Below are 24,662 nucleotides of genomic sequence, written 5' to 3'. Positions count from 1 at the left end.
GCGACGCAGGAAAAAAAACGACAACAACAAAACAGACAAAAAAAAATGATGAACACCAATTAATCAATAATTCAATCAATCAATGAAATAATTATATTGTACAACTGGTATCAATTTACCGTTTACAGTTTTAAATAATCTATAGGAGGTTTAGAAATAATCTAAAAACTATAATTTAAGGGCAGTATATCCAACAAGGAGTCAGCTAAATTTCACACTTTTTCACTTTCATGTTGATCTCAGAGAGTTGCATTCATAAGTTGTTAATGTCTCAATCTCATCCATCTGATCATTTTTCTATTTTTTTCTAAACTATTAGAGTTTTCAGGAAAATATCTAAAAATGAGTTCACAGTAATTATTCCAACAAGGAGTAATGTGACGATTTCCATCAAGTTGATCTGTTTGTTGATCTTATCTTGCTGCCTACACTTAATTCCTCCTAGTGTTTTAAAGGTTAGAAGACACTTTACCAAACAATAAACAAAACAAGATTAGGTCAATCGTCATTAAGGACAAAACTTTTCCATTACTTTATTTATGACATTTTATTTTTTAATTCAAGATATTAAACAAACAATACAAAAAATAATTGCTAAAAATGGACATTTCAGGAGCAATGACTTCGAAACAGATTGTCCATTTCCCCGGAATTTTTGAGAGAAGGAAGACCTTGACTTTTTATCAGTTTTGCTCTAACTGTTTTATGTTTGAGATACACATCAGATACTGTTTTTTCTTGAGTTTTCTTAATAATGTTGTATTTTGTATACTGTAGTTTACTTTTTTTATCTTCAGTATCTTTCACTTTTGTTTGGCATATACAGCATTGTTTACAGTTCAAAAAGTAACAAAACTTTTCCAAACAAATCAGTCTAAAAATAAGTGCTATGCCCTTGACCTTTAACTTACTGAACCGAAAAAATAAAGAGTGTTTTTCCAATCACATCTGGCATGTTAAACCAAGTTTGGTTAAAGTTATACATAATATACAACAGATACCATCTGGAAAGATAAATTTTGTCAAAACTTTAGACTATCAATCTGCTGTGGACTTTGACCATCTTGACTTTAAATGTATTCATTTCCGAGTTTTGGCATTTACCAACCGAGTTTGGTAACAGGTAGCCTTGATTCAAAAGATACCATCCGAAAACCAAAATTTAGCTTAATTTCTGTCTAAAAATAACTGTTGTGACCTTGGCCTTTGACAAACCAGAACTCATATCAGAATACAATTAATATTTAGTTAATGTTGAAATATTAACAAATTTAATTGTGAATTAATCAATTAAAATAAACTGCGTTGGATAATGTTAACCTGGGTTGTTGATCATTCCAAAATAAATAAATAAGCATTTGGCAGAACCATCAATGATAACAGAAAAGGCAAATGGAGATTATTGCTTTGTTATCATTGACTTAACCACAACTTTAGGAATATCATTGTGACACACTTGGCACATGCTATAGACTCCTTGCAGAAAAGAAAGATTAATAAAAGGAATAGCTGTAGTTTTCTTTAATGAGAATTTAACCCAACGTCTGGTGATATCTAACTATTACAATGCATTGTATATATTGATAAAGAGCTGCTCAATGAGCACATAATATACCCGTCGCTTTTTGAACAAATGTTCTATACCTCCAGGATCATATCATAAATTTATAAAAATAAACTGTAATCACAGAGTTATGTCTCACTTATTTGTTATTTTTATATTGCAAATTTTGAAATTAAAATAGCAAAACTTTAACACGGAACGCCATGACTGCCTTATATGGAACGCCAACACTGTCTTGTTATGACCATTTTCATTATATGATGTGCATTTACCTTTATATGATGTGCACTTGTCATTATATGATGTGTAAACATCCTTATATGATGTGCAAACATCATTATATGATGTGCAAACATACTTATATGATGTGCAAACATACTTATATGATGTGCAAATGTACTTATATGATGTGCGAATGTACTTATATGATGTGCAAACATTGTTATAAGATGTTCAAATGCACTTATATTATGTGCAAATATCCTTATATGATGTGCAAATATACTTATAGCATGTGCAAATATACTTATATGATGTGTACATATCGTTATATGATTTGTACATATCATTATATGATGTGCAGTTACCATTATATTATGTGCAAATATCTTTATATGATGTGGTTGTGTCATTATATTATGTGCTTGTCATCTTATATGATGGGGTTTGGTTTACTTCATTATATGATGTCGAAACGTCATTATATGATGTGCTATCATCGTCGTTATGGTCAATGAACATGATTACTATTAGAATGATAACTGTCTACGTCATAACTGATTCCGATCTGCTTCTGTAAACTATAAACCCGGCTCAAATATGTGTCTATCGCTAGCGAGAGTGCACTTAATAAGAAAATGAGACAATGCATTTTAACAAAATCAACAATTTCAAACATTTCGGAGGGAGATTAAGATCAATTAATACAGGAGCTAATTGGAGAAATTTGCGGCTGTGGCGAAAATATGATAAAACAAACTTTGAGGCTTTTTATAGCTTGCTCTTTGGGTTAAGCAAAGGCTATGTGTTGAAGGTCGACTTGTACTTTGACCTATGCTTGTTTACTCTTACAAATTATGACTTGAATGGAGAGTTTTCTCATTGGCTCTCATACCGCATCTTCTTCTTTCTATTCATTGCAAAATACATCATTGAACTCACAGTCAGTCTTAAAAATATTTCACAATAGCTATAGAATTATCTACTCATGCATAATATGGCAAGATGGTTTGTTTTATAAAATATGATTGAATGATATAAATGGTAATAGTTATCAAAGGTACCAGGATTGTAATTAAGTACACCGACGCGCGTTTCGTCTACATAAGATTCATCAGTGACGCTCATATCAAAGTATTTATAAAGCAAAGTAAGATGTATAATGTAGTGTTACTCCTCCAAAACCATACAAAGTCGGAAATATTTGTGATATGATGTATACATGAAGTATTTTGTACTTCCTTAATTTGTCTTTGAAACAATCTTTTTCCACAGAATAAGCCAAAATATCCAAATTCGGAGACCGCGTGCTTAGTCCTCGTACTGCCCGCGAAATGCGAAATGGTCAGGTTGGGTAATGTACACATTTTTGTATATATAGATTGTTTATATTCAACTTATTTTAATGGAGATTTTTTTAATTGCTAATTTAATTCTGCAACTTGAGTATGTCAACAGATTTGGAGTGGCGTCAACAGTTTCTGAGATACATCGGTAATGTCAAGAGATTTTACGTATTTAATATGGTTATTTAGTTAACAGTGGAAAAAAACCACTGAAAATCACACTTTGCCACACTTTTTCAATTGAGGGTATTTGATATTTTTATTTTCCAACAGAGATGAATGGGGTTATGCCCGTCTTTTGCATTATGTTCCTCGTTTTCGTCTCTTTAAAGAAAAAGAATTAAATGCATTAACCGTGTCCAAATCCTTACTGTGTCCACCTTATTACTGTGTCCACAATCTTTGTTTCAACACTTGCATCTTCTAGTAATTATAATTCGGAATACTTTGCTTGCTTCTGACAATGGTGTTCGACAAGGAGAAAACTTATCACCCCTTCTATTTTATTGTACTTTTGATTGACTAAAAAAAATCTTAGTGAGTTGAAATATTACAGGACTTAACAGAACTATACCAGAAGATCTGGAAAGAGAATTAGAAATATATCTTAATTTTTTCAATATATTGTGTCGAGTACTCGAAAACCAGTCCTGAAGAAGCTTTGTTCATTCATAAAAAAAAATATAAACACGTGCGTTTGTCCTCCTGACTAAATGCTTTTGAAATCTCTCTCTCTTGTTTTGTATATATTGTAAAGTTATTATTGTTATCTCTTTACTGATGTCATACATTGACTTTATGAGAATAAAAATATAGATTTAGGGGCCATAATTATACCGATATGGATGTTTGGTTTGATTGATTGATTAATATTTAACACACTCTATAATGTCCGTATTAATAAATCGGTCACCAGTCAAAAATGAAAGCTACGTACATAAGTAGAAATCTCTTTGGTAGCAATACATTGGAATGTTAAAATAAATAAATAAGCAATAATTATGGTAATTTTCTTTCATTGGGGGTGGGGACGTCTGAGGAAACAGTGGATTTTTCTCGTTTTTTTTCCATGTCTACACCTTGAAGAAGGAAAAGCAATCAATAAATACCCCCTTTTCCAAAGACCTACACATTTTAACACCCCCTCCCCCTCTTTCCAAAAAAAAAGCCACCACCTGACAACTAGAGGCTTTCAAGAGCCTGTGTCACTCACCTGGGTCTATGTGCATATTAAACAATGGACACAGATAAATTCATGACATAATTGTGTTTTGGTGATGGTGATGTGTCTGTAGATCTTATTTTACTGAACATTCTTATTGCTACAATTATCTCTATCTATAATGCACTTGGCCCAGTAATTACAGTGGAAAATAATTTCAAAAAATTTACAAAAATTTATGAAAAATGCTAAAAATTACCTATAAAGGGCAATAACTCCTTAAGGGGTCAATTGACTATTTTGATCATGTGAACTTATTTGTAGATCTTGTTTTGTTGAACATTATTGCTGTTTACAGGTTATCTCTATCTATAATAATATTCAAGATACTAACAAAAAACGGCAAAATTTCTTTAAAATTACCAATTCAGGGCAGTAACTCCTATGTTCTATTTTTAGCCATGGCAGCCATTTTGGTCGGATGGCCAGGTCACCGGACACATTTTTTTAAATAAAATACCCCAAAGATGATTATGGCCAAGTTTGGATTAATTTGGCCCAGTAGTTTCAGAGGAGAAGATTTTTGTAAAAGATTTCTAAGATTTACGAAAAATGGTTAAAAATTGACTATTGCTGTTTACAGGTTATCTTTATCTATAATAATATTCAAGATAATAACAAACAAAGGCAAAATTTCCTTAAAATTACCAATTCAGGGCAGTAACTCCTATGTTCTATTTTTAGCCATGGCAGCCATCTTGGTTGAATGGCCAGGTCATCGGACACATTTTTCAAACTAGATACCACAAAGATGATTGTGGCCTAGTAGTTTCAGTGGAGATTTTGTAAAAGATTACTTAGATTTATGAAAAATGGTTAAAAAATGACTATAAAGGGCAATTACTCCTAAAGGGATCAACTGACCATTTCGGTCATGTTGTCTGATTTGTAAATCTAACTTTGCTGAACATTATTGCTGTTTACAGTTTATCTCTATCTATAATAATATTCAAGATAATAACCAACCAGATGCTCCGCAGGGCGTAGCTTTATACGACCGCAGAGGTTGAACCATGAACGGTTGGGGCAAGTATGGACACAACATTCAAGCTGGATTCCGTTCTAAATTTGGATTGTGATTAAATAGTTGACACAGCATAGGTTTCTGACACAGAATGAATGTATTCAAATGAACTTAAAATTTTTGTTTTCTCTTAGAGCAATTCACTATGCTGTTGAATATTAATCCTCTCAAAAAAATGTTTGAAAAAATTTTCTTTTTATTTATGAAATTTCAAATGAGAAAAATTTAACCCAATTTTTTATTCACATCCCCCTTTCCCTTATTCCAAAACTAATTTCAATTAAAATATTCTAATGGAGTTTGCAACAATTACTACTCATTTAAATACATGATGTAAAAAGACTGCTTGTTATCACTGAATGGTAAAGATTATTTAAATTTATCAGTTGGTAGTAAAAAGTGAATATACATTGTATATTGTATATAACAAAGATTTAAGTTGATTCTGGACAAAGAAAGATAACTCCAATTAAAAAAAATTCTTGCAGATATTTCTTGCTTACTATACTGGACAAAGAAAGATAACTCATAATTAAAAAAAAAATTGCTATTTCACAATATTGTGAAATTAGATATTTCTTGCCATTGCACAATACTGTGCAATTGAAAAGACTTGCTATTGCACAATACTTAATATAATAATTTTAGATCCTGATTTGGACCAACTTGAAAACTGGGCCCATAATCAAAAATCTAAGTACATGTTTAGATTCAGCATATCAAAGAGGCCCATGAATTTAATTTTTGTTAAAATCAAACTTAGTTTAATTTTGGACCCTTTGCACTTTAATTTAGACCAATTTTAAAACTGGACCAAAAATTAAGAATCTACATACACAGTTAGATTTGGCATATCAAAGAACCCCAATTATTCAATTTTTGATGAAATCAAACAATGTTTAATTTTGGACCCCGATTTGGGCCAACTTGAAAACTGGGCCAATAATCAAAAATCTAAGTACATTTTTAGATTCAGCATATCAAAGAACCCCAAGGTTTCAATTTTTGTTAAAATCAAACTAAGTTTAATTTTGGACCCTTTGGACCTTAATGTAGACCAATTTGAAAATGGGACCAAAAATTAAGAATCTACATACACAGTTAGATTCGGCATATTAAAGAACCCCAATTATTCAATTTTGATGAAATCAAACAAAGTTTAATTTTGGACCCTTTGGGCCCCTTTTTCCTTAACTGTTGGGACCAAAACTTCCAAAATCACTACCAACCTTCCTTTTATAGTCATAAACCTTGTGTTTAAATTTCATAGATTTCTATTTACTTATACTAACGCTATGGTGCGAAAACCAAGAAAAATGCTTATTTGGGTCCCTTTTTGGCCCCTAATTCCTAAACTGTTGGGACCGAAACTCCCAAAATCAATACCAGCCTTCCTTTTGCGGTCATAAACATTGTGTTTAAATTTCATTGATTTCTATTTACTTTAACTAAAGTTATTGTGCGAAAACCAAGAATAATGCTTATTTGGGCCCTTTTTTGGCCCCTAATTCCTAAACTGTTGAAAATAAAACTCCCAAAATCAATCCCAACCTTTATTTAGTGGTTATAAACCTTGTGTCAAAATTTCATAGATTTCTTTTAACTTTAAACTAAAGTTATAGTGCGAAAACCAAGAAAATGCTTATTTGGGCCCTTTTTTGGCCCCTAATTCCTAAAATGTTGGGACCAAAACTCCCAAAATCAATACCAGCCTTCCTTTTATGGTCATAAACCTTGTGTTAAAATTTCATAGATTTCTATTCACTTTTACTAAAGTTAGAGTGCGAAAACTAAAAGTATTCGGACGACGACGACGACGACGACGACGACGACGCCAACGTGATAGCAATATACGACGAAATTTTTTTTCAAAATTTGCGGTCGTATAAAAACAGCAAAATTTCCTCAAAATTACCAATTCAGGGGCAGCAACCCAACAACAGGTTGACTGATTCAACTGAAAATTTCAGGGCAGATAGATCTTTACCTGATTAACATTTTTATTACATGTCAGATTTCCTCAAAATGCTTTGGTTTTAAAGTTATAAGCCAAAAACTGCATTTTACCCCTATGTTCTATTTTTAGCCGTGGCGGCCATCTTAGTTGGTTGACCAGGTCACGTCACACATTTTTTAAACTAGTTACCCCAAAGATGATTGTGGCCAACGTTGGATTAATTTGGCCCAGTAGTTTCAGAGGAGAAGATTTTTGTAAAAGATTACTTTAATTTACGAAAAATGGTTAAAAATTGACTATAAAGGGCAATAACTCCTAAACGGGTCAACTGACCATTTTGGTCTTTTTGACTTATTTGTAGATCTTACTTTGCTGAACATTATTGCTGTTTACAGTTTATCTCTATCTATAATAATATTCAGGATAATAACCAAAAACAGCAAAATTTCCTCAAAATTACCAATTCAGGGGCAGCAACCCAACAACAGGTTGACTGATTCAACTGAAAATTTCAGGGCAGATAGATCTTTACCTGATTAACATTTTTATTACATGTCAGATTTCCTCAAAATGCTTTGGTTTTAAAGTTATAAGCCAAAAACTGCATTTTACCCCTATGTTCTATTTTTAGCCGTGGCGGCCATCTTAGTTGGTTGACCAGGTCACGTCACACATTTTTTAAACTAGTTACCCCAAAGATGATTGTGGCCAACGTTGGATTAATTTGGCCCAGTAGTTTCAGAGGAGAAGATTTTTGTAAAAGATTACTTTAATTTACGAAAAATGGTTAAAAATTGACTATAAAGGGCAATAACTCCTAAACGGGTCAACTGACCATTTTGGTCTTTTTGACTTATTTGTAGATCTTACTTTGCTGAACATTATTGCTGTTTACAGTTTATCTCTATCTATAATAATATTCAGGATAATAACCAAAAACAGCAAAATTTCTTCAAAATTACCAATTCAGGGGCAGCAACCCAACAACCGATTGACCGATTCATCTGAAAATTTCAGGGCAGATAGATACCTAATTAACATATTTATCCCATCTCAGATTTGCTCTAAATGCTTTGGTTTTTGAGTTATAAGCCAAAAACTCCATTTTACCCCCATGTTCTATTTTTAGCCGTGGCGGCCATCTTGGTTGGTTGACCGGGTCATGCCACACATTTTTTAAACTAGATACCCCAAAGATGATTGTGGCCAAGTTTAGCTTAATTTGGCCCAGTAGTTTCAGAGGTGAAGATTTTTGTAAAAGATTACTTTAATTTACGAAAAATGGTTAAAAATTGACTATAAAGGGCAATAACTCCTAAACAGGTCAACTGACCATTTTGGTCTTGTTGACTTATTTGTAGATCTTACTTTGCTGAACATTATTGCTGTTTACAGTTTATCTCCATCTATAATAACATTCACGATAATAACCAAAAACAGGCAAATTTTTTCAAAATTACCAATTCAGGGGCAGCAGCCCAACAACCGATTGACCGATTCATCTGAAAATTTCAGGGCAGATAGATCTTGACCTGATAAACATATTCACATGTGTCAGATTTGCTCTAAATGCTTTGGTTTTTGAGTTATAAGCCAAAAACTGCATTTTACCCCTATGTTCTAATTTTAGCCGTGGCGGCCATCTTGGTTGGTTGACCGGGTCATGCCACACATTTTTTAAACTAGATACCCCAATGATGATTGTGGCCAAGTTTGGTTTGATTTGGCCCAGTAGTTTCAGAGAAGAAGATTTTTGTAAAAGCTAACGCCGGACGACGACGGACGACAGACGACGGACGACAGACGACGGACGTGGGACGCAAAGTGATGAGAAAAGCTTACTTGGCCCTTTGGGCCAGGTGAGCTAAAAATGGTATGACTGCCAATGAGACAACTCTCCATCCAAGTCACATTTTATAAAAGGAAACCATTATAGGTCAAAGTACGGTCTTCAACAGGGAGCCTTGGCTCAAACCACACAGCGAGTTATAAAGGGCCGCACATATTACAAGTGTAAAACCAAGGTTCTAATCTATGTTAAACTAGAGGCTCTAAAGAGCCTGTGTCGCTCACCTTGGTCTATGTGCATATTAAACAAAGGACACAAATGGATTCATGACAAAATTGTATTTTGGTGATGGTGATGTGTTTGAAGTTCTTACTTTACTGAACGATTTTGCTTCTTACAATTATATCTATCATGAACTTTGCCCATTAGTAACAGAGAACTATATTTGGTAAAAATTTACATAAATTTACCAAATTAATGAAAATTGTTAAAAATTGACTATAAAGGGCAATAACTCCTTAAGGGGTCAATTGACCATTTAGGTCATGTTGACTTATTTGTAGATCTTACTTTGCTGAACATTATTGCTGTTTACAGTTTATCGCTATCTATAATAGTATTCAAGATAACCAAAAACGGCAAAATTTCTTTAAAAATTACCAATTGGATGGCAGCAACCCAACAACCAGTTGTCCAATTCATCTGAAAAATTCAGGGCAGATAGATATTGACTTGATTAACAATTTAACTTCTTGTCAGATTTGCTCTAGATGCTTTGGTTTCATAGTTATAAGCAAAAAACTGCATTTTACCCCTATGTTCTATTTTTAGCCGTGGCGGCCATCTTGATTGAATGGCCAGGTCATCGGACACATTTTTCAAACTAGATACCCCAAAGATGATTTTGGCCAAGTTTGGATTAATTTGGCCAAGTAGTTTCAGAGGAGAAGATTTTTGTAAAAGATTACTTTAATTAACGAAAAATGGTTAAAAATTGACTATAAAGGGCAATAACTCCTAAACGGGTCAACTGACCATTTTGGTCATGTTGACTTATTTGTAGATCTTACTTTGCTGAACATTATTGCTGTTTACAGTTTATCTCTAACTATAATAATATTCAAGATAATAACCAAAAACAGCAAAATTTCTTCAAAATTACCAATTCAGGGGCAGCAACCCAACAACCGATTGACCGATTCATCTGAAAATTTCAGGGCAGATAGATCTTGACCTGATAAACATTTTTACCCCATGTCAGATTTGCTCTAAATGCTTTGGTTTTTGAGTTATAAGCCAAAAACTGCATTTTACCCCTATGTTCTATTTTTAGCCGTGGCGGCCATCTTGGTTGGTTGACCGGGTCACGCCACACATTTTTTAAACTAGATACCCCAAAAATGATTGTGGCCAAGTTTGGTTTGATTTGGCCCAGTAGTTTCAGAGGAGAAGATTTTTGTAAAAGTTAACGACGACGGACGACGACGACGACGGACGACGACGGACGACGACGGACGACGGACGCCAAGTGATGAGAAAAGCTCACTTGGCCCTTCGGGCCAGGTGAGCTAAAAACGAGAAACAAGAAATACGTATGAACCACATCAACAAACGACAACTACTAAACATCAGATACCTGAATTAGGACAGGTGCAAACAAGCGCAGCGGTTTAACACGTTTTAATTGTACCAAAACTTCACTCTGATCTGATCTGAAACAAAAGTGTCACATCACAACATAGAAAAACATACTACAAAATATCAATAGAAATGACTTAACTCAATCAAGACATGTTAACACAAGTTACACTGGACGAATACATTTGATCTATGATACAATGCAACTACAAAATCAAAAAACAACTAATGGATGAATCATTAAAGTAACAGTTATGAAATGTTAAACAATTTCAGAAAAAAACAAAATCCGTTTGTATTAGGTTTTGGATTTTCAAAATTTTGGCATCAACTATCACTGAAGAGACATTCGTTGTTGAAGAAATGCGTTTCTGGAATTGCAATGGTTCAATTAATTTATTAATTGACTAATTGCTTCACATATTTTTCTCTGTACTCATGGTACTCTGTACTCATGGTACTCTGTACTCATGGTACTCTGTACTCATGGTACTTGAAGGAATAATGGGTATATATATAGTTCTTGACAACAACTTGCATCTTAAGCTTAGTAAAAATAAAATGAAATGTTAAATATTTTTATTCTCACTATATAAAAAGTTACCTTTTGCTTTTTTGTCGTCAGCCTCATTGAGTTTTGTAACAACAAGATAAATTGCATCTGGTGACAAAAATGTTTGATGTGTGTGGTAAAATTCTTCATCTCCTGCAAAATCCCATAACAACAATGTGGCATACTCTTCTTTGTCATTTAAATCAACATTAGATTTAAGCATGGTTTCAATATCCTTTTTAGCTTCTTCCATTGATTTATTTGGCTGCTGATTGGTTACTGGAGGTTTAATTGTAGATTCAGTGGATACTTGAGGTTTAACTGTAGATTCACTGTATACTGGAGGTATTTCAGACTGCCCCGATACTGTCTCTGATACCTTTGATTCTATGAGGGTGTTGTCCGTCACAGCTTCATGTGTTTCGTCTTCTACTGACTCTTCAATTGTTCCTTTGTATTGTTTCAATAGTCTTGCATGAATTTCAGCTTCTTCATTGGTTCCTATCATTAGAAAATTACAATCATATGGAAGAAATGTAGATAAATGTTCAGTAAGATCATATTATAAAATCAGCAATAAAAATACAACAATAAACTTTGTCCATCAATTTTTTTTTTTCAATCATTAATTCTAAAAATATACACATGGAGAGTTATCAAAATTGAAAAATGGGGTTTCTTTGGTTGGTTAGAATATTGAAATAGCAGTTTTTGGGGTTCAATGAAAACCCACAAAACTTGATGCATAAATTTCATATATAGATTCTGGGAGTTCCGAAATTAATACAGTTGACGTGGATTTAGTAGCTTATCCTGATCTCAAATGTGAAGACATTGATATAAAAAAGTGATATGATTGCCAGGCTATACACCAAAGAACGACCTTGTAAACAATTACAACTCACTGTTTGCCTTCAAAATTATATAAAAACCACACCGTCTGATTATAATGATTCAAGTTTAATTTTTTAATGCAATATTCTCATTCTTAATGGAGGCTTCTTATCAATTTTCATATATATACAGAGATATACAGAGATAAATGTAGATATTAACTAGAGGCTCTAAAGAGCCTGTGTCTCTCACCTTGGTATATGTGAATTAAACAAAGGAAGCAGACAGTTCATGACAAAATTGTCTTTAGGTGATTGTGATGTGTTTGTACATCTTATTTACTGAACATTCTTGCTGCTTACAATTATCTCTATCTATAATGAACTTGTCCGTGTAGTTTCAGAGGAAAATGTAAGTAAAAATTTACAAATTTTATGAAAATTGTTAAAAATTGATTATAAAGGACAATAACTTCTTAGGGGGTCAATAGACCATTTTGGTCATTTTGACTTATTTTTGAGTCTTAAAATGCTGTTCATTATTGCTGTTTACAGTTTAGCTCTATCTATAATAATATTCAAGATAATAACCCAAAACAGCAAAATATCCTTAAAATTACCAATTTAGGGGCAGCACTGTAACAACTAGCTGTACCATTCATATTAAAATTTCAGGGCAGATAGATCTCGACCAGATGAAAAATTTTAACCCTTGTCAGATTTGCTCAAAATGCTTTGGTTTTTGAGTTATAAGCCAAAACCTGCATTTTACCCCTATGTTCTATTTTAACCGTAGCAGCCATCTTGGTTGGTTTGCCCAGTCACAAAACACAATTTTTAAACTAGATAGCCTAATAATGATTCTGGCTATGTTTGGTAAAATTTGACCCAGTAGTTTCAGAGGAGAAGATTTTTGTAAAAGTTAACTAAGATTTAAGAAAAATGGTTAAAAATTGACTATAAAGGGCAATAACTCCTAAAGGGGTCAACTGACCATTATGATCCTGTTGACTTATTTGTAACTCTTACTTTGCTGAACATTTTTGCTATTTACAGTTTATCTCTATCCATAATAATATTCAAGATAATAACCAAAAACAGTAAAATTGACTTAAAATTACCAATTCAGGGGCAGCAACCCAATAATGGGTTGTCTGATCATCTGACAATTTTAGGGCAGATAGATCTTGACCTGATAAACAATTTTACCTAGTCAGATTTACTCTAAATGCTTTGGTTTTTGAGTTATAAGCCAACAACTGCATTTTACCACTATGTTCTATTTTTAGCAATGACGGCCATCTTGGTTGGTTGTTCGGGTAAAGAAACACAAATTTTAAACTAGATACATAAATGATGATTGTGGCCAAGTTTGGTTTAATTTGGCCCAGTAGTTTCTGAGGAGAAGATTTTTGTAAAAGATCATGGAGATTTACGAAAAATGGTTAAAAAATTGACTTTAAAGGGCAATAACTCCTAAAGGGGTCAATTGACCATTTTGGTCATGTTGACTTATTTGTAAATCTTACTTTGCTGAACAGTATTGCTGTTTAATGTTTATCTCCATCTATAATAATATTCAAAATAATAACCAAAAACAGTAAAATTTCCTTAAAATTACCAATTCAGGGGCAGCAACCCAATAATGGGTTGTCTGATTCATCTGAAAATTTCAGGGCAGATAGATCTTGACCTGATAAACAATTTTACCCTTTGTCAGATTTCCTCAAAATGCATTGGTTTTTGAGTTATAAGCCAAAAACTGCATTTTACCCCTATGTTCTATTTTTAGCCATAGCGGCCATCGTGGTTGGTTGGCCGCATTAAAAAACACAAATTTTAAACTAGACACATGAATGATGATTGTGGCCAAGTTTGGTTAAATTTGGCCCAGTAGTTTCAGAGGAGAAGATTTTTGTAAAAGTTAACGACGACGGATGACGACAGACGACGGACGCCAAGTGATGAGAAAAGCTCACTTGACCTTTTAGGCCAGGTGAGCTAAAAATGGTTTAAACTGAAATACTGGATACTTGAGGATGCTGAGTGTATGGAAAGTATGTATGTAATTTTTCCATCGTGTATTTCATTTATTTATTTAGTCCAAATTGGTTTTAATTATATATATATATATATTACGATTTCTCACGTTTTTATTTTTTAGACGTACATATCATGAACAGTGTGCGCTTCATGCATATGGATCCAAATGAGGTGGACCTATTGTCTGGATAATAATGTTACAACAAAGGCATATTTTTCTTCTGTTCACATTTTCCAATACTGTGTGAAAGCTTATGCATTAATGGTAGAATTTTACTGTACGAAATATGCATTCCTACCATAAATGTCTCTTCATCTAATTAACTATTTAAGAAATTCTTGACCTGGATTCATCATATTCATTGAAATGTAGCCTTAATTGGATCTTTACCTGTGAGACTTCCCAATAATATTGCTGAAAAATAAGTGATTTAAACTAAAACCAGGTGCTCCTCAGGGCGCAGCTTTATACAACCCCAGTGGTTGAACCCTGAACAGTTAGGGCAAATTTGGTCACAATATTCAAGCTTGATTCTGTCTGAATTTGGATTGTGATCAAATTTTTGTCATAATATAGGTTTTTGTCACAAAATTAATGTGGTCAAAGATCTAACAAATCTATTGCACAATACTGTGCAATTGAAGCTTTCTAAGTTTCTTCTTGAAACTTTTCAAAAATTCGAAATTTGAAAAATTTTGAAAAAAAAAAGAAAGCCTTTCAAAAGATGGTAAACAAAAAATACCCCCCCCCCCCCCCAACTTTTTGAAACCCCCTTGGAGCAATAACCCTTAAATTCAATCCCCTGCTTTCCATTGCAGGAATGAACCTTGTAGTACAATTTCAGAGAGTCCATACACTTAAACACAAGTTATTGTCATGATTGTTTGGGAACTAGAAACATGCTTCTTTTTTGCCCTTTTTTGGCCCCTAATTCCAACATATTTTGGGCAATTAATCCAAAACTTAATCTCAGCCTCCCCTTTGTTATATGGTACATTGTGGTACAATTTCAGAGAGATCCATACAATTACACACATAAGTTATTGTCTTGAAACTAGAACTAGAGGCTCTAAAGAGCCTGTGTCGCTCACCTTTGTCTATGTTAATATTAAACATTGTACACATATGGATTCATGACAAAATTGTGTTTTGGTGATGGTGATGTGCTTGTAGATATTACTTTACTAAACATTTTTGCTGCTTACAATTACCACTATCTATAACAGTAGTTTCTGTGGGAAATGATAGTGAAAATCAATTTTGTGAAAATTGATAAAAATTGACTATGAAGGGCAATAACTCCTTAGGGGGTCAATTGACTATTTTGGTCATATTGACTTATTTTTAGTTCTTACTTTGCTGTACATTATTGCTGTTTACAGTTTTCTTTATCTATAATAATATTCAAGATAATAACAAAAAAACAGAAAAATTTCTTCAAAATTACCAATTCAGGGGCAGCAACCTAACAAACAATGATCCAATTCATCTGAAAATTCCTGGACAGATAGATCTTGACCTGATCAACAATTTTACTTCCTGTCAGATTTGCTCTTAATGCTTTGGTTTTTGAGTTATAAGCCAAAAACTGCATTTTACCCACATGTTCTATTTTTAGCCATTACTGCCATCTTGGTTAGTTGGCCGGGTCACCGGACACAATTTTTAAACTAGATACCCCAATGATGAATGTGGCCAAGTTTCAATTAATTTGGCCCAGTAGTTTCAGAGAAGAAGATTTTTCTAAAAGATAACTAAGATTTACGAAAAATGGTTAAAAATTTACTATAAAGGGCAATAACTCCTAAAGTGGTCAACTAACCATTTTGGTTATGTTGACTTATTTGTAGATCCTACTTTGCTGAACATTATTGCTGTGTACAGTTTATCTCTATCTAAAATAATATTCAAGATAATAACCAAAAAAAACAAAATTTCCTTAAAATTACCAATTCAGGGGCAGCAACCTAACAACAGAATGTCAGATTCATCTGAAAATTGTAGGGCAGATAGATCTTGATCTGATAAACAATTTTACCCCCATGTCAGATTTGCTCTAAATGCTTTGGTTTTTTGAGTTATAAGCCAAAAACTGCATTTTACCCCTATGTTCTATTTTTAGCCATGGCGGCCATCTTGGTTGGTTGGCCGGGTCACCGGACACAATTTTTAAACTAGATACCCCAATGATGATTGTGGCCAAGTTTGATTAAATTTGGCCCAGTAGTTTCAGAGGAGAAGATTTTTGTAAAAGTTAACGCCGGACGCAGGACGACGACGACGGACGCCAAGTGATGAGAAAAGCTCACTTGGCCCTTTGGGCCAGGTGAGCTAAAAATGCTTGTTTCGACCCCTTTTTGGCCCTTAATTCCTAAACTTAGGCCCCATAACCCCTCAAATGGATCCAAACCTTCTACTTGTGGTTTTAAACATTGCAGTATGATTTCAGAGCAATTGAAATACTTCTACACAAGTAATTATCCTGAAACTAGAAAAATGCTTGTTTTGGGCCTCTTTTGGGCCCCTAATTCCTAATTGGTTGGGACCATCATCCCCAAAATCAATCCCAACTTTCCTTTTGTGGTATTGAACCTTCTGAAAAAAATTCAAGAAGATCTATTCACTTAAACTAAAGTTATTATCCGGAAGCCAATGTGTCTTCGGACGACCACAACGCAGACGACGACATCATACAAATTATACGATCCCAAATTTTGTTTGGGGTCGTATTAAAACAAAATCGTTATAAATATTTTCCTATGAACAGGAAACAATATATGTTAAGCATACACATCATACCATCTAATTTATTCCACACGCCATCATCAGACATTGCCTTGCATTTTATTGTGCGGATTTCTATTCCATTTGTACTGGTAACATCTGTATTATCTTCACCAAACAATCTTTTAATCAATGAAGTCTTTCCAGCACCCTTTTTCCCAACAATTACTAAACGTATGTCTCTCTTTTTCTCAGATCCTGACTGAAGTAGTTTAAGGTACAATTCAACAGATCTTTTGTCTGTCATTAATTTTATTTCAGTTGGAACTTCATCTACAAAGTCAAAGATATGAAGTTTTTTTGGTGAAAAAGAACATTATCTTTCCCAATTGTATTATGATATAAGTGTTATAGTAAGCATATCTGTCATTTTTTGCAAATATAAAATATCTAGATGTTTTCAAATTAAGATGGTTAAACCAATAGTTAAGTGCTGTTTTAAACAGGTGATCATTTTGGGTATCTTTATGTGCCTCTTAAATGCCAAAATTTTAAAACGGTTTTCCATTTTACAGTGAAAATTTCAGGCAATTCATAATAATATATACAAAACTGCATTCCCAAATACACTTCATAATTTATAATCTTAAGCATGTTAAGGTGAAACACCACTTTTCATTTTATCCAATTAGTCTTTGTTAAATTTGCACTTTTAAAAAACAAATGTGCAAAATTTATCTTTGTTTCAAATAAACATGATAAAGAAATACTTAATTGGCATGCGTTAAGTTTTATCCTCTCCAGTACTAAAGACGAAATTTCAAATAACATTTCATTGCATATTAGAAAATAACCATCACTGGAAATTAACCAATAAAATGTTCACCTCTTTTTTACCCGTGTACAACATGTACAAGCTTTAATAACCAATTGTGTTACTTCAAGTTTCTAAAATATTCAATAGAAACACCAAATAACAAGAGGCTGTCACAACGACAGCAAACAGGATTTATTAGCATTTATTTGTGTCCTGGAAATATCACAAGAACCATTACTGATGATTGGTGAAAGTTAAAATTGTCAATATCAAATTTGACCTCTATTTTGTCATCAGTATCAACATATTAAAATTTGAAAAGCTTTGGTTGAATGGTTCATGAGAAAATACACGGACACGACTGGAAACACCATTTTTCAATCTTTCAAGAACCATAACTCCTGAACGGTAAAAGTCAAAATCATCATTATTGAACTTGACCTCCATTTTGTCACCAGTAACAACATATTAAAATTTGGGAAGCTTTGGTAGAACAGTTCATGCGTAAATGCACGGACACGACTGGAAACGCCATTTTTCAATCTTTCAAGAACCATAACTCCTGAACGGTAAAAGTCAAAATGGTCATTATTGAACTTGACCTCCATTTTGTCACCAGTAACAACATATTAAAATTTGGGAAGCTTTGGTAGAACTGTTCATGCGTAAATGCACGGACACGACTGGAAACACCTATTTCAATCTTTCAAGAACCATAACTCCTGAACGGTAAAAGTCAAAATGGCCATTATTGAACTTGACCTTCATTTAGTTGTCAGTAACAACATATTAAAATTTTAAAAGCTTTGAATAAATGGTTCTTGAGTTAATGCACGGACAACATGTGATTGCCGCCCGCCCGACAGACCGCCCGACCGACCGCCCGCCTGCCGCCCGACCGCCGAGCATCCCCAATTTAATAACCGACATTTTTGTCACAAAAATCCGGTTAAAAATTAGAGGCATCATCGACATGTGTTTAAAGAGATTTTGCTTTATAACTAGTGATAGTATCCTTCTTAAATTTTCGGTGATTGATTCATTGGTTGATTGGTGTTTAACGCCAATTTCAACACTATTGTCATAGGGTGAAACTTACACATTTATTTCTTATCTAAGATCAGTATTTAATTGCCCACATTAATTTTCTATGCTCAACCGTGTTAAGAATTTGTAGATTTATTGTTTTCATGAACTTTAGGAGACTGTCTGATTGTCAAATTTATTGGAAGTTAATAAAAGTAATCAAATCATGTTATTAACAAATTAAAAAAAATCCTTTTTTTACATAAGTCTACTTCAAATCATCGTAGGTCTGTCTGCATGTACATTTTTTCATGCATGTATATTTCTTCATCTGCTTTGAAAATACATAATATATTCAACCGTTCCCTTCATTTTGATACGTAGAAACACCAAATTACAGCTTATCAACAGTGAAAATGGTTTTCGCCATATTTGAACACGCCGGATGGTCAGATGAGACATCTTTTTTCAAATAAATGAACTACCTGAGGGACTACGTATATATATCAAATAAGCCTACGCCAAAAAAAAATAGTACCACTAAAGAAAATGCATTATCATTGTATAAGATACTTTTTTTTCTGAAATTTAAATTAAATGATATTCGAAAATACAAATAATAGCCCTTCGATCAGATGAGAATGAGAAAATGCATCTCATTTAAAAAAACATAAATAATCTTTAATTATCTTTCCCAATTGTATTATGATATAAGTGTTATAGTATGCATATCTGTCATTGTTTGCAAATATAAAATATCTAGATGTTTTCAAATTAAGATGGTTAAACCAATAGTTAAGTGCTGTTTTAAACAGGTGATAATTTTTTGTATCTTTATGTGCCTCTTAAATGCCAAAATTTTAAAACGGTTTTCCAGTTTACAGTGAAAATTTCAGGCAATTCATAATAATATATACAAAACTGCATTCCCAAATACACTTCATAATTTATAATCTTAAGCATGTTAAGGTGAAATACCACTTTTCATTTTACCCAATTAGTCTTTGTTAAATTTGCACTTTTAAAAAACAAATGTGCAAAAGTTATCCTTGCTTCAAATAAACATGATAAAGAAATACATAATTGGCATGCGTTAAGTTTTATCCTCTCCAGTACTAAAGACGAAATTTCAAATAAAATTTCATTGCATATAAGAAAAGAAAATAACCATCACTGGAAATTAACCAATAAAATGTTCACCTCTTTTTTACCCGTGTACAACATGTACAAGCTTTAATAACCAATTGTGTTACTTCAAGTTTCTAAAATATTCTATAGAAACACCAATTAAAATTTACAGGCTCTCAAGAGCCTGTGTCCCTCACCTGTTAATGTGTTTACTGATGTCGGCCATCTTCGTTGGTAGGCGGGGTCATTTGACACCTTTTTTTAAAATAGATACCCTAGTATTATGATTTTGGCCAAGTTTGGTTAAATTTGGCCAAGTCGTTTTAGAAAAGATTTTTATATACAAGTTACAAAAATGACGAAAAGTTGTTCAATATTGACTATAAAGGGCAATAACTCCTTAAGGGGTCCTCTGACAATTTTGATCCTCCTGACTTATTTGTAGATTTTACTTTGCTGAACATTATTGCTGTTTACAGTTTATCTCTATCTATAATAGTATTCAAGATAAAAACCAAAAACTACAAAATTTCCTTAAAATTACCATTTTTTGGGCAGCAACCCAACAACAGGTTGTCCGATTCAACTCAAAATTTGTGAGGGGATTTATCTCATTATGATGGACATTTAAATCTTGAAAGATTTTCCCTAAATGTCTTAGTTTCAAAGATATAAAGCAAAAACTGCTTTTTACCACTATGTTCAATTTTTAGCCATGTCGGCCATTTTGTTTGGTAGGCTGGGTCATCGGACACATTTTTTAAACTATAAACCACAATGATATTTGTGGCCAAGTTTTGTTAAATTTGGCAAAGTAATTTTGGAGAAGAAGATTTTTAGAAAAGTTACAAAAAATGACGAAAAGTTGTTAAAAATTTACTATAAAGGGCAATAACTCCTTAAGGGGTCAACTGACAATTTTGGTAATGTTGACTTATTTGTAGGTCTTAATTTGCTGAACATTATTGCTGTTTACAGTTTATCTCTATCTATAATAGTATTCAAGATAATAACCAAAAACTGCAAAATTTCCTAAAAATTACCATTTCACAGGCAGCAACAGGTTGTCCTATTTGTCTGAAAATTTCATGGCAGATAGATCTTGACCTGATCAACCATTTTACCCCTTGTCAGATTTGCTTGCTTTGGTTTTTGAGTTATAAGCCAAAAACTGCATTTTACCCCTATCTTCTATTTTTAGCTATGGCGGCCATCTTGGTTGGTTTGACGGGTCACGCCACACATTTTTTAAACTAGATACCCCAAGGATGATTGTGGCCAAGTTTGGCCCAGTCGTTTCAGAGGAGAAGATTTTTGTAAAAGTTTACGGACGACGGACGACGGACGCCAAGTGATGAGAAAAGCTCACTTGACCTTTCAGGTCAGGTGAGCTAAAAAGGGTGCTTTGAAACACCCAAGATATATGTGTACGACCCAGAATTCTTTTAATGCAATGACATGTAGTATAAATTATCTACAACTGTAAAATCTGTATGCAACCGGATGTGACGTAGTATGAATTTGTGGTATTACGCCAAAAATACACTAATGAAGCATCATCGACATGTGTTAAAAGAGATTTCGCTTTATAACTAGTGATAGTATCCATCTTAAATTTTCGGTGATTGATTCATTGGTTGATTGGTGTTTAACGCCAATTTCAACACTATTGTCATAGGGTGAAACTTGCACATTTATTTCTTATCTAAGATCAGTATTTAATTGCCCACATTAATTTTCTATGCTCAAGCGTGTTAAGTATTTGTAGATTTATTGTTTTCATGAACTTTAGGAGACTGTCTGATTGGCCGTTAAATTTATTGTATGATGCAGCTGTGTTAACGTTTTAACTGTAATCGTTTCTAATTAGAAGCCTTATAATTCATGTCTCTGTTTGATTATATTCTGTCCTTTTACTTGTGATCTGGAGATAAATGACGATTTAACGTGTGAGAAAGTCATGAAAGTAGCCAGGGCCTTGGCAATAATAAAACTTAGTGAATGTTGAGATTCGACAGGATTGAAGATAGTTAGTGATTATAGATAGAGAATGGACGTGTCTTTATATTACATGTAACAACGTAATGTAATGAAAGTGTATATATGTGACCTTGTACATAATAAATATGTATGTATGAACCTGAGTTTTTAAAGCCAGTGCCTTAGAAGAGCTCCGTGACATTATGGTGGCTAGCAACGGGATTTATTTTGGATTTTAATTGAACATTTTGGACTATAACTGTGAAATCGGCAATATGCTACCAAAAGGACGACTAAGAAGAAATATATCGGAAGAGAGGAATGCAACAATAACTTTTTGGAATAAAACATCAAAGATCTGAAAAAAATGAAAATGTTGGCAATGCAGAGAGGAAGAGGTGTTTTTGAAAAAAATTGAGAATAGTTTTATACACTTGAGTCTGTTGAGAAGACAAAGAAGAGGACGTTAATTTGAAAGTAAAAGAAATCTACGCGAATCAGACAGTAGGCCAATTTGCAACTTCTATATGAAAGTTGGACACATGGAGAGAATATTTGATGAAGAATTCTTCATATATGTCGAGAAACTAGAAGTTGCTTCCTTAAAAGGAGGGAAGGCAGCAGAAATCGAAATGAATCCTTAAGTTTTTGAATGTGGAAATTTCAGAAATTCGTCTATCGCGACGTCTGTTCTGAATGATGTGGAATTTACTACTGAATATAATTTTTTGGAAATTCATCGCGACGTCTGTTCTGAATGAAGCTTATGTCAGATGTTGTAAAGGAAAAGGAAATGAATCCTTCTAAAGTATGTGGAAATGAAAATTTGGAAATTCGGCTGTTGCGACATCTGTTCTGAATGAAGGTTATTTCAGATGATGAAAATAAAACGAGGAAATAGAAATTTTGGAAATTCGTCTGTTCTAAATGATGTGGAAATTAGTACTGAAAAGTCTTCTCTCGCCAAGGTTATTTCAGATGTTCTAATGTAAAATGATACTACATGTTATGCAAATCCGAGAAGTTTTGTGTAGCCAAAATCAGAGGATGATGAGTATATGTGAAAAGTGCCTAATGTTAGTTGATACGGAATCAACAGTCAGTGTTTTGTTAAACAATGTATGTATGGTGATAATAATTGAAATCATTGGAAAACAAATGTTATTTTGTGTAACTATAATGTTAATGTAGCTAGAAATTGTTTGTATCCATGTATTATAGGATTAGATATTCTGTGTGAATTTTCATGCAACGTAGATTTAGGAAATAATTTTATTGTGTTAAATGAAAATATTTTATAAAAGATGTTTGTGGTCATGGGGCTCCAAGACAGTTAAAAACTTTCGATCAAGCCTTATGAAAGAAATTTGTAAAATTATAGAACAGCATACCATCCTGAAACTGATGGTTTATTGGAACGTTTAACGGAACATTAACCGCAATGTTATCAAATGGATGTTAGTGGACACTAGCTTGATTGGGACACGTTTGTTACTTTTGGATTGATCACTTACTTCGTTGTACGAAAGTATACAAGAGACTCCGTTGTTCCGAACATTAATCAAATTGAAAATAGTGACAATACAATGGTGAAATTTTAAGATACAATGCGATCACGAAATGAGTCTAAGAGGTTAGAATTATTTTGTACAGTTTGAGAATGGTGAGACCCAGTGGGTAAAAGAGGACGCTATTAAAGATTTTGCAATTATAAATGACTTTCATATTTCAAATGAGAACAATGCATAGACTGTGAATTTGTTTAAATGTGTTAAAAAAAAAAGAAAAAATATAATATTGTGTATGTATATATATACCATGTATGAGTAAGAGTGTGTTGGTGTGTCGGGACGCCACAGCTAATTGGGGAGGTATGTCATAGGGTGAAACTTGCACATTTATTTCTTATCTAAGATCAGTATTTAATTGCCCACATTAATTTGCTATGCTCAAGCATGTTAAGTGTTTGTAGATTTATTGTTTTCATGAACTTAATTCTCCTTTATAATGAATTACCTTCAACTAAAAATGTTACAGGCAAATTATAGGAGCTAGCCAAGGACATGTAGCAAGTCCTCAAATCTCACATATAGCCATATACCAACAAATAAATAAAATTCTAAATATCTTTCCACACAAAAACAAAATATTATTTCATAAGCGTACGCAAGATGATGGATATATTTTATTTCAAGGTACTACGGGAGAAGTTAAACTTCTTTTCGAAATAGCAAACACAAACCACAAACCTACTGCAATTTACTTATGAAATTGACAAAGTTTGAAGTTTCTAGACTTAGAAACGTATAAAGGACAGAGATTTCAAAAAGAAAATATCTTAGATATTAAATGTTTCACAAAACCAACTGAAAAATTCCAATATCTACACCAAAATTCTAACCACGCTAAAAGCTGTTTTAAATCATTTATTAAAGGTGAAGGAATAAGAATTCTTAGAAATACCTCTGATCCTGACAATTTTAATGAAAGAATACACAAATTTACAGAAAAAATAATACAAAGAGGTTACAAAATCGCTTTTGTAAATAAAAAATTAAGAAATATTTCCCATACAGATCGAAGGATTAAACAAATTAACAAACAAAGAAACAAGCATAAACAAAAACACAGATAACTATAATATATCTTTCATAACACAATACAATGCTAATGCGGAAAATTTACAAACCATTATAAGAAAACATTGGCATTTAATTCAAGACAACCCACAGTTCAAAAATCTCTTTGATAAAAAACCTACAATAGCATTCAAAAGAAACAGGAACATTGGGGAAATC

At 33.0% G+C, this 24,662-nt stretch overlaps 1 protein-coding gene across 1 annotated transcript in view; it reads right to left on the bottom strand.

The window, feature by feature from the left end:
- LOC134684936 (uncharacterized) overlaps positions 1–24,662 on the bottom strand; it is a 115,354-nt gene that overhangs the window by 10,640 nt on the left and 80,052 nt on the right. The window contains exons 15-16 of the mRNA XM_063544255.1: positions 16,989–17,246; positions 11,364–11,813 (exon numbers count right to left, since the gene is read on the bottom strand). Coding sequence (XP_063400325.1) covers positions 11,364–11,813; positions 16,989–17,246 — 708 coding nt within the window. The remainder of the gene's footprint in view (positions 1–11,363; positions 11,814–16,988; positions 17,247–24,662) is intronic.

This window comes from Mytilus trossulus, chromosome 9, assembly GCF_036588685.1.
Source record: "Mytilus trossulus isolate FHL-02 chromosome 9, PNRI_Mtr1.1.1.hap1, whole genome shotgun sequence".
In the NCBI taxonomy this organism is placed as follows: Eukaryota; Metazoa; Mollusca; class Bivalvia; order Mytilida; family Mytilidae; genus Mytilus; species Mytilus trossulus.
Note: the sequence above shows the minus strand (reverse complement) of the source record. Positions and strands in the feature narration are given on the sequence as shown.